General features: G+C 42.6%; 1 protein-coding gene across 1 annotated transcript in view; it reads right to left on the bottom strand.

The window, feature by feature from the left end:
- The window catches only part of asb7 (ankyrin repeat and SOCS box containing 7), a 42,172-nt gene extending 29,986 nt beyond the window's left edge, over positions 1 to 12,186 (bottom strand). Inside the window, exons 1-3 of the mRNA XM_084307308.1 lie at positions 12,123 to 12,186; positions 10,934 to 11,021; positions 1,308 to 1,561 (exon numbers count right to left, since the gene is read on the bottom strand). Coding sequence (XP_084163434.1) covers positions 1,308 to 1,548 — 241 coding nt within the window. The 5' untranslated portion in view covers positions 1,549 to 1,561; positions 10,934 to 11,021; positions 12,123 to 12,186. The remainder of the gene's footprint in view (positions 1 to 1,307; positions 1,562 to 10,933; positions 11,022 to 12,122) is intronic.
- Positions 12,187 to 12,396: the final 210 nt, after the last annotated feature.

Here is a 12,396-nt window from a genome sequence, read left to right as displayed (position 1 = left end):
ATCGAATCTCGGCCCTGAAGCTTCGAATTCCAAAAAAAAAATCGAAGGTCAGCCCTACTGAGCTCCATGCTCCAGAGACCCTTCTATCCAACAGAACACCTCTGACCTCCATGCAGCAGAGACCCTTCTATCCAACAGAACACCTCTCTGAGCTCCATGCAGCAGAGACCCTTCTATCCAACAGAACACCTCTCTGAGCTCCATGCAGCAGAGACCCTTCTATCCAACAGAACACCTCTGACCTCCATGCAGCAGAGACCCTTCTATCCAACAGAACACCTGAGCTCCATGCAGCAGAGACCCTTCTATCCAACAGAACACCTCTGACCTCCATGCAGCAGAGACCCTTCTATCCAACAGAACACCTCTCTGAGCTCCATGCAGCAGAGACCCTTCTATCCAACAGAACACCTCTCTGAGCTCTCTGACCTCCATGCAGCAGAGACCCTTCTATCCAACAGAACACCTCTCTGAGCTCCATGCAGCAGAGACCCTTCTATCCAACAGAACACCTCTCTGAGCTCCATGCTTCAGAAAGACCCTTCTATCCACCAGAACACCTCTCTGAGCTCCATGCAGCAGAGACCCTTCTATCCACCAGAACACCTCTGACCTCCATGCTTCAGAAAGACCCTTCTATTCAAAAAGAAAACCCAGCTGACCTCCATGCTCCTGAAAAACCCTTCTATTTAAAAAAGGAAGCCCAGCTGACCTCCAGAAAGACGATTCTATTTAAAAAAAGAAAGCCCCAGCTGACATCCAGAAAGACCCTTCTATTAAAGAATAAAGCCCCGGCTGACCTCCATGCTGCAGAAAGACCCTTCTATTAAAGAATAAAGCCCCGGCTGACCTCCATGCTGCACAGAAAGACCCTTCTATTAAAGAATAAAGCCCCGGCTGACCTCCATGCTGCACAGAAAGACCCTTCTAAAAAAAAATAAAGCCCCAGCTGACCTCCATGCTCCAGAAAGACCCTTCTATTAAAAAATAAAGCCCCAGCTGACCTCCATGCTCCAGAAAAACCCTTCTATTAAAAAATAAAGCCCCGGCTGACCTCCATGCTCCAGAAAAACCCTTCTATTAAAGAATAAAGCCCCGGCTGACCTCCATGCTCCAGAAAGACCCTTCTATTAAAAAATAAAGCCCCAGCTGACCTCCATGCTCCAGAAAACCCTTCTATTAAAAAATAAAGCCCCAGCTGACCTCCATGGTCCAGAAAAACCCTTCTATTAAAGAATAAAGCCCCGGCTGACCTCCATGCTGCACAGAAAGAACCTTCTATTAAAAAAAATAAAGCCCCGGCTGACCTCCGTGCTCCAGGAAGATGCGGACACATCTCTCCTTCCCCTTGGCAGCGGAGACATGGAGCAGCGTCCAGCCGTTGGTGTCGCGGATCTTGGGCGAGTAGCCCTGCTCCAGCATCCTCCGGACGGTGTACACATCCCCCGAGGCCACGGCCGCCTGGATCTGCAGCTCCTCTTCCAGCTCCGGGTTCCGTCTGCAGTGATGGTTCAGCATTCTGTTACATGTCGCACGTGGAAGCTTCATCCGCACCTAACCTCTGGTCGGAAACAGGGGACAGATGTCACACAAATAATGTCAAATAACAGGTATCGGTGTCTGGTATTTTACTGGGTTCAAACTGACACAAAATGTTGATTTATTCATTATGATCCGTTTGAAAATTTGAAATATAGGCCTCCTCCTAATACAAGCCTGGTACCCGCTACAGTTAAAACAAATACAAGCCGGGGTTACTATTAGAGGAATTACGGTATGCTGCTTTGATGCGATAGTAAACATGTATTTTCCTAGAAACTTTTATTTGCTGGATTTTAAACACGAGTTCTTGAGATCAATACTTCTCCAGGACAACAACATTAAAGTCAATTTCAGTGGAATTCGCCTTCAGCCTGCTGCTGCTAAGTGAACAGGGAAGCACTTTAGTCCCGGTATTCAATCGGTAAATGACAGCGGATAGTCGGCCCTCAAAATAACATCCCTAAGTCAGAGTTAAGATAAGTGCACACAGCATGGACTTGTCAACAAGGCCTACAAAAGCGCCACAATCTAAAATGCAATTCTTCTACATGCACTGTAGATCACAAAGACCCAGAGGACTGCCGTCAGGGTTCACACTCTTTTTGAGAAATAATTTTCCCAGGACAAGAGTTTTTCCTCTACAGCACTTGCTCACAAACGGTCATCTTCATAACATTTTCCGGTAGGCCAAGTATCGACACATTTAACCACAGTTATATTCCTCCTTTTTAATGGTGCCGGGTTCATGATGAAGTGTCTTACTGTTAACTGTACACAATAAGGTCCTCTTGTTGGGAGCGACAGCTCCTGTGTGCCAACACTTCCTCGTAAATGACCTCATTTAACAGGTAAGTAGCGCTGTGCTGTACATTGCTGTAAAACGCAAGATTATGTACTTTTTAGCTGCACAAAATGTACGTTTTATAGTCATTACAGTTAGGATTTTACAGCACTTAAAAAAATAAGGAAAATAAGCATGAGCTTGTCAAATGTCATGACTGGCCAAAACAAAGACAAGCGTGGGCCACAAATGGGCAGTGTTGCTATAGTATAATCCTACCATCAGTCGAGTTTCAAATAAAACACACACTTATACATAGGCGATCTAAGTGAGGTGCTAAAATACTATAAGAAATCTCCAAGACAACATACATTGTTTACCAGCATATTTGGTAATTTTAGTACATTTTCCAGGTTTTCCAGGACGAGTGGGAACCCTGCAGTGTGAGCTAGCTCCAGGGTTAGTTGACCCGTTTCGGGCGCCAGCATAGTTAGCCACTATAGGTTTTAGCTTTTTGGCAGATAGTTCCAGTTAGTTCCTTCATGTCACCCCTGTAAACCAATGCTTGTTGTGTGGCAGTTGGTGGGAATGGCCCCGATCCACACACAAACAGCAGAGCTTTCACTGCCCACAGAAACAGCTGTGGCTACATTAATATACGTTTTGTTTGTCCATCAACGTCTGTTTTCTTTTAAAATTATCTTTCAATGAGGAGTAGTATCCGTTTGATGGACGGGGCTGGCACCGTGTCCGTCTCAAGACAGATTTGTGTCCGTTCTGACAGACGGAACATTTTGAAGAGGGTGAACCTTTTAAACTGTGTGGTTATCAAACAAGGAGGAAAAACTGTCAGGTTTTAAGCTGTGTGGGTATCAAACAGGGAGGAAAGACTGTCAGGTTTTAAGCTGTGTGGGTATCAAACAGGGAGGAAAGACGTCAGGTTTTAAGCTGTGTGGGTATCAAACAGGAAGAAAGACTGTCAAGTTATAAACTGTGTGGGTATCGAACAGGAAGAAAGACTGTCAGGCTTTTAAACTGTTTAAAACAGTCATTCAGAACTGCACTATTTTGCTCTTGTATTACATTGACTGTCTATTATAAAATGTATCAAACCATAAACAAAGAGGACTATTGGGACGTTAGATCCTAATGTGAAGAACTATGTGATTTAATGTACTTATTTTATGCATTGCTCTTGATCTGCCAATTTTGTGCAAATGTTATGCCCACCTTATTTTTGCTATTGTGAAGCACTTTGAGCTGCAATTCTTGTATGAAAGGTGCTATACAAATAGTTTATTATTAACCAACGGATATTTTACCATCCACAAAGCTGTTGTTTCTGCAAAGGCATGATTACGTTATGTTCTAATTTAATAATACAAGTAACTGAGAGTAATATACCTTCCATTAATTGACGGCTCAATGTAGCCACAACATAACCTGCGAGGGGAAATGGCACAGAGCAATAACGAACGTAGAGCTAGATATCAGCTTCTAAAATGTAAATGTCTGCTGGTCTGTGTGCATTTTGAAATGACAATTGGCCCACCGAACACGACTATAGAAGACTTGCGCATAGTAAGGGCCACCTCCAGGAAGAAGAAATAAACCATTGGTGCATGTGGAACACTTTATTCCAAACTAAAACATATCAAGATCTTCCGAATGTTGTTTTATTTCAGATATGAATTATTGTGTTTGCTGTAACCAGGGTTTCCACAGACATTGCTAAATGAAATTCAAGGACTTTCAAGTACTTTCCTAAGCACGATTTTTCATTTTAAAAGGACATTTAAAAGGATACAATTAACTTTTAAAACGCTGTTTTTTTATAGAAAATAAATCGGATCCAATATTTATGACTTAAAACCAATTTCCGACAATTAGTTACATAAAATAAATTTATTTCTTGATTCAGAACAATTGTATCATGGGTGAAGAATACTTTTAATGCGAAATGGTTGATTTGAATTTCAAGGACTTTTTAAGCACTTTGTTAAAAAAGGGGCGGTTTAAGGAATTCCAGGCCTTGACTTTTTTTGGGCAAAAAATCAAGCCCTTTAGCACTTCAAGGACCTCGTGCGAACCCTGTGTAACACTACTATAGGATACTATTGTGAAGTCGCATGTCTGTTTTCCTGTTGCTGAAAGTTAACTTCGAAGTGGTGTATTATATTTCAGCAGCAGCGTAATGCCAGTTGCATATAAAACACTGCTGCTTTCAGATTTCACATGTTGGTTCGCCTTCTATCCCCAGGCCATCAGAATGCTCAATGACTCTATGCAACACTAACCCATCCATCTATAGTCATTGCACACATCCACATGCACACATTCACCTTTAACATTCACTTTAATTTAAACACTACACCATATTTGTATCTATTTATTACAAAAAGATTTACACTACATCACTACCTCATTTTTGCACTTTAGTTTTGTATATTTTGTATAGTGTTTGGTCTTTATTCTTTTTACCTTTCTCACTGTATGAAGCACAATCTCAGAACCAAGCATTTCAATGTAATGTACATGTAGCCTACCTTATATGTGACAAATAAAACAAAACGTGAAACTTTAATTCACTCTGTGCCAAGGCTACGACGGAGACGGGCGATGGTTGCAGCTGCTTCAGACAGGGATGGGGGAGACGAGAGGGCACATGCAAATGCAGGGCTAGTTTGTAATGGGATATCGGTTTCCTAAAAGGATAAGGAAGCAGGCCTGTGACCTTAAGGTTCGATAGTCCAGATTGACAGGGAAATGTGCGAGCAGGGAGTGAATGAACACTCTCTCCTCTCCAGGGCTCAAGCCTCATCATCCTGGGACCCATAGAAATAGGATCAGGGAATTTTGGGACTAATTTCGGGGGAAAACCTGCTAATGTTACATGGTGATGAAGATGAAAACGGACTGCACATTTTGTGTAGCACACAGTTCCTATTATACCTCCTTGACCGCACACACTCATTAGTTAGACATCCCGTCATACGCCGGTAGTGATGCACCGATGTGAAAATTGTGGCCGATACCGATATTTACCGATGTCGATATCTCTGTATAGAAAACACTTTTTTATGATAATCAAATAAAGAGCTATTTTCCAAAACGCATAATTTTTTTTTACTTTTGTAACTTATTTTCAGAAATGACTGATATTTTGAAACTATTTAAGGCCAAAACATGTAAAAAGATTTAAAAAAAAAGATTTAAAAAAAATCTGCCCATATCGGCCCCATCTTGATATCGGACCGATACCGATGTGTAAAAAAACGGCCATGGCCGATATATCATGCATCACTATACGTGTATCACTATATGCCGGTATTGATCATCAGAGAGCTGGGCGATAAAACGATAATTATCACGATATATTTTTCCTCATCGATATGAAACGTGGTCGATAAAAAAATACTTTTAATTTTTTTTTTTTGTGAACTGCAACAGGGCAGCTTTAAAACCAGAGAGTGGACAGACTTGTCTTTCTTGCCTGCAACTTAAAGTAATGGCTTTGCTTGACCAATTGACAATACTGACGAAAGTGAGATTTATTTCTCTCTTGTCCATTTATTTGGTTTGCCTTCTAATTTAAAATACAGTTTGAAACCGTCTGTACACAGTAGGCTATGTGTGCTAGCAGAGCTAGTCTCCAGTCGCGAGTCACGTGTGGTGGTTTGTCCACCAAAAAAGCACCAAAAGATAGAAAAGAAACTAGCAGAGCCAGAACTGTTCCAACGCCCCTGGAGCCACAGGCACTTTTTTTGGTACTTTCGCTTTCAAACCAGCTGCAACCTGAGAACTGGAGTGTGAGGGGCTGTAACACTAAAGATGGCGGCAATGACAAAAGAATATCGAACTACCGGTATATGATTTTTTTTTTTTTTTTTTTATATAAATCACGATAACATTTTTGGCCATATCGCCCAGCCCTACGTCAGACACAATGGCGTCCCGTGCCATGGGTGGGATAATGCAATTTTATGACTTTACATCAAGAAAACACAGCAGAGCCAGACCCTGAACCGCCAGCCTCTAACCTCACAACAGCCGCAAAAGGGAATTCAACCCAAATCAATGAGATAGCTTGCTGCAAGTATTTCCCTCTCCCTCTCTCCCTCACACCAGAGATTGTACCCGTCTTTAACAAATGTTGTGTTAATAGGTTGAGATGTGGTACAACTCAGCCTAGCCTACCTTTCACACTGCCATTAGAGTTGAAAAGGGGTGGAAATATACTCCCTGACACATGACTTATATATATATTTTTTTATCCACTTTTTCTCCTCTTTTTCTATTTTTCTCCCATCCCAATTTAGCCGTGCCAATTCTCCCCTCCCCTGTCTTGAACGTTGCTCGCATGTGCTCCCCACTGGCCGGTTGTAGGGAGGATAGAAGCCCATCGTATGTCCCCTCCGATACATGTGTAGGCAGCCAGTCGCATCTTTTCACCTGCCAGCACGGACTCTCATTTGGCGAGGAGTAACGTGTAGGAGGCTCACACTGCCCCCGCCATTTTCCTGTCTCTGCTGTGCAGACGCCCCAACCGACCTGTAGGAGTCGCTGTTTACAACGTCCAGATTACCACCCATCGACTTCCCACCCGCTAACTCTGCCAATTGAGTTAGTATGACGGCCGGACCAAGCCGGAGGCAACGCAGACAGCCGGATTCGATACCGGTGTCTCGTGCGTTGGTGACGAGCGCAATGACCGCTGCACCACCCAGCCGCCTGGAAAATATTATACGTTTCATCCTATTACATCATTTGTACAGCTTACTGGGCCTATTAGTGTGTACAATGTACAGACAGCATGTTTATAGCTCTGTCTAAATACATATTTCTCTGTACAAAGCTTTAAATAGTTTAACAAGACACTAGGCTCACATCGCAGCGACAACCAGAACCTGCAGATTCCTCCTGAGCAACGTCAGAAGGATACGCCCATTCCTGACAAAAGAAGCCACCCAACTCCTCGTCCAATCAACAGTCATCTCCCGCCTCGACTACTGCAGCGCACTGCTAGCTGGCCTCCCGGCCACTGCCACCAAGCCTCTTCAACTCATTCAAAACGCAGCGGCCCGCCTGATCTCAAACCTACCGAAGTCGGCCCATGTCACCCCACTTCTTAGGGACCTGCACTGGCTCCCCATTGCTGCACGTATCCGCTTCAAGGCCCTCGACCTAGCATACCGTGCGGCAAAGGGAACCGCTCCCGCCTACCTCCGGTCAATGGTCTCTAACTACACACCCTCAAGACCCCTACGCTCTGCATCTTCTGGCCGCCTCAGATCTACTCCTATCCAAGCTCCCGGAGGGTCATCAAAGAGAAGCCGCCTATTCTCAGTCCTTGCCCCACAATGGTGGAATGAACTACCCATCCCAGTTAGGACAGCCGAATCCCGTCCAATCTTTCGCCGTCGACTAAAGACTCACTTCTTCAACCATTATCTGAAATGATAAAAAAAAAAAAAAAAAAAAAATCTAACCCCGACTAACCTTACTGTCATGCACTTGTCCTAATAAACTAACCTACACTGTAACACGCAACACTTTGATGAACATTGTTACTCAGCTGATAGAGTTATACCCTTCTTGCTGTCTTGTCGCACAGAACTTGTAAGTCGCTTTGGATAAAAGCGTCAGCTAAATGACTAAATGTAAATGTAAATGTAGGCCAGGCGACAGTCTGATGGTGTTCTTAAAACAACTTAAGGGGTCAGGACAGCTTGACTTAGATATCAAGAAAATCACATCTTGTTCTTTTCTTGTTGTCTTCATCATCAATCTTGTGTCCGATATGACAAAACCCATAATCTCATAGATGTTTTCCATTTTAAATTTTTCATCATGTCAAACAAGTTTCAAGTTTCTTTAATAGTTGTCATAGTAAAATAGAGAATATTTTTCCATGAAACGCTTTTTTCCATATGATTTCCTGAGAGTGTGCTAGATAAAATAGATATAAAGTATAAAATAGACAAAGTCAAGAGTACTGTACGTAAACAAAAAGTGTTCAGTCAATCAATATACATATATACAATACAGAGTAAAAAAAAAAGTAACAGTGAGGTACAATGCAGTGAGGTACTGTGTATTTATTGTGTAGCAAGTCTGACAAGAGCTCTCTCTCTCACTTTCTGGTCAGACAATTGTGTTACACTGGTTTGTGTTACTCCGATTGTAAACTGAGGATACTTTCTGTGGCCACAGAAAATAAACTACTATCTGAATTTCTACAGTTCACCGTCTTGGCTCCTTTAAAATATTCCACGACACTAGGCGTAGGTAATTCACCCTTGTGAAAACCACAGCAGTGACAGCATCTTTACTTTAGCTAACGTTACTATATTACTTTACTACAAGTAGGGGTGTAACGGTACAAGTATTTGTACCGGACCTTCGGTTCAGTACGTGCTGTGTACCGAACGAATACAACGTTACTTTAACCACTAACGGAACGCGCGTGCCGACTTCTTTTTTTTTGCATGCGGAACTAACTTCAAAACTCCAAGTTCACCCCCTTCCCAAAATATAACTTGCGCAAAAGGGCCGGATGTTGTTCGCTCAGTCCATGCACACCACTGAGAGATTACAATGTAATCCTGTAATTTAAACAAACGACAAGCCAGAGCTAGAAGACCTGACCTACACCACACCAACACACGCAGCCTCTCTCTCATTGTGTGATGAGGAATTGGGGCTATATTGAGAAAGAGCTGTCTCTCGGGAGATCAAATTAATTAAAGTTTACGGCATATAGAAAGGACATTCACACACGCCAACACGCCTCCGAACAATGTGTGATAAACATGAAACAATATCTTTTCCATGGCATGAAACGGGAAATAGTAATCAAACCATTGGGGACCTACATGACGCTTCTTTCTCTATTCAATAAAGTTTTACCCTGAGGGATGATTTACAATAAAGTGCTAAAAACTGAAAAGTAGGCTACTTACATTCTTGACGCTATACCTCCCAAAATAGCGTTAGCATAAAAAAAAAGGCTGTAGTTTACACAGCTTGCATACAACTTTGTCTCGAGGTTCCACAAAGTATTTCCAACCGAGGCTTGAGATTGCTCAGAGTGCAAATCACCGTCTTCGTGACCGATGGTCACGGTTGTTGTCCATTTGTTACTACACGTTCCTCAGCTCAATTAAAGTGATGCAGCACATTCAGGCCCAAGTCGGTTTTATTTCTTCACAATCTAATATATATATTTTTTCACAAGTGGATTATTAATTTGAATATAGAATATTCGTTGACAGCCCTAGTTCACAGTAACAGCACACAACATCACCACTGAGTGGAACATGGAAAGCCAAACTTTCCCGCACTGTACCGAAAACCTGTAGCGAACTGTGACAAAAAAAAAACGACTACAACTTACAACAAGCCATTCAAATTTGTGCATCAACCGGGAGCACCTGGGCACAAGCGCCCAATTTAGGTTTGATGTGCTTGTAGTAGAGTGTTAGCTAGAGTAAAGCGTTGCTGTCATATTCACAAGGTTGAATAACCTATGCCCTAGCAACTTTCAAGTCTCATGGTCTATTTATTTCCCACCCTTTTTCAACACCAATGGCAGTGTGAAGGGCGTTTAGTAAGGTAAGCTGAGATCAACTACAACACACGCCCTATTTACAATAAAACACATGATACGTGTGCCCCAATGATAAAGACAAGTGCTCAATGAAGAAACCCCATCACATTGCCAAAAGGAAGTTTAACAAGCCTATAAATAATTATACTATGGAAGTACATGGCCCCTTACGGACCCCAAAGCCCAAACACATTGGCAACTTCCAACAGACCAGTACCCCATCAAGCGGGCCCTGTCGAGCGAGCTCCAGGTAATGACAATGCCAATGCTAGTACATACCCTACCACATGGCTCCTAAAGGCCACCACACTCCAATGTGTAGATAGATAGGTATTGAGAGGCAGCATATCAGCAGGGTTTTCAAGTGGGCACCTCCCTTCACTGGTGTTTTGTCAAGTTAGGCCCACGACACCTCTAGTCTCGACTGTTAGTTGCAGTGTCCCAGAAAAAGAAAAAAAAACATGCTAGCTCTCATTGTCCATGAGACCCACATGCAGAACTTCTTGCTGTTACCCTAAAATAGAACCATCTCCGGTAATGATAAGTAAAAGTTAAACTGAATGTGGATGAGAGCCTTGACATTAAGTGGTTGTAGCTACGGCTGTGGGGGTGCTGGAGACATGATCCAAGAGACTTTTATACAGCCGAGTCTCCTGAACACGGAGAGACCAATCCCAAGTTGATCAGCACTTTCTCTGCCGAGCTATAGTCACTTTTCCGCACCTACTCCCCGAGCTCCGCATGCGGGAGACTGAGGCGTATAAAAGTTGGATCATGTCTCCAGCACCCCCACAGCCGTAGCTACAAGTACCACTTATTGTCAAGGCTCTCATCCACATTCATTAACCCCCCCCCCCCCGCTCTCTCTCCCATGATTCAGGAATACCGGAAGTGTTGCGGCGGTCTATATGGTCCTTTAAGTGCCCTTGAGCAAGCAACGGCTCCTGCAGTACGGTGTATGAGTGTATGTGTAGTATGTAGGAAATTACATTGATGTTCACCTTTTGACAAGTTGGTGAAGAGGGCTTCTTTTGGGCATATCTCAGCAGTGCTGGCAGTTCTACAGCTCCGCCAGATGAGGGATTGACCCTGTGAAGAAAAAGACGAGGTTCATCATCATTTGGATTTCGATCTTGACTAACTTTTCCTACAACAACACATGACAGCGTCTCTGACACATTCTCAGGATAATAATTGAGGTGACCTGGACCAGCTAGGAAGGGCGAGAGTAGTGGAAAGTGTGCACACTGCAGGCAATAAACACTAAAGTGTGCCTTACATAAATAAAACCTATGTGAAGATAAAGGAAACACTCCCAACAGTACTACCTGGTTGTACTACATTGATGTTGTACTGTGACGTGACTACTTGCAACAGGGGACAACATCAGGTAGTTCCATGGCCCTTTGACACCTACATACATTTGTCTTCCCTAACAAGAAGCAATAACTTATAGCTAGGTAGCATAGCAAGTGCTTCAAGCAAACCTTCCTCTTAGTTGTTATGGCAAAACTAAAAACAAACCGCAGATATGAATGCATATATTTAGTCAAATGCTTCTTTTTCAACATAGCCAACAGCTAATATCGCTAGCTAGCCTCAACGTTATTGGTAACGTTACAATATTTCTACTAATGGCTGATACTAGCACGTTAGCTACCATCATCTAACGTTACCTTATAAGTGGGTTAACGCTGTACTTATTTGGCAATCGCTAGCTGACATTCGTTCATCATGTTACCAAGTAACATAAGTGACGTATCCAAAAGAAACAACGAACAATAGATTGAGAGACAGCTGTAACGGTATTTTTTCACGTTAGTTACCTAAGAACACAAACCACCACACCAAAGGTGAACCGTTGCTAACAAAGGCACACAACTAAGGCAATGAATAAAAAATAGCGAGGATGAATAGCTAACGTTGACGCCAGTAACACCAGCGACAATTAGGTCCTAGTAACGTTAACCCTGTTAGCCAAGTTAGCAAGCTAGCACACAGCTAAGTTAACATGATCCACTGGGCTAACATTAACGTAGCGTTAGCTGAGGAGAACAGAGTTTTCTTTATACAATAACTAATAATAATAATAATAATAATACGAGTAATATCCAAATGTCTTCGATAGTAACTCACAGTTATTTAAACACATTGTTCCTTTCGTATTGTATTGTAAAAACAACGACTTACTTGGAATAATAACGAGCTGCTAGCTAAGTAGAAAGAAGCCAACACACCATTGTATCAATACGCTACTCGCGACGAGCCAATCAGCTCCCAGATGCAGGAATTCCGCTGTCATAGTTATAATGTGTCAAACCAGCATCCTGCTCCCACGCGCCAACCGCTACTGTCGTTAGACAACAATTCTTGTTATATTATTTTTTTAATCACATATTTTTTAGTGTTAGCCACGCGCAGTGCTATTGTGCCGCTGTAGTAGCTTTGATTAAAAAAAGAAAGA

The sequence above is a fragment of the Notolepis coatsorum genome (genome assembly GCF_963971535.1).
Source record: "Notolepis coatsorum genome assembly, chromosome: 2".
Taxonomy (NCBI): domain Eukaryota; kingdom Metazoa; phylum Chordata; class Actinopteri; order Aulopiformes; family Paralepididae; genus Notolepis; species Notolepis coatsorum.
Note: the sequence above shows the minus strand (reverse complement) of the source record. Positions and strands in the feature narration are given on the sequence as shown.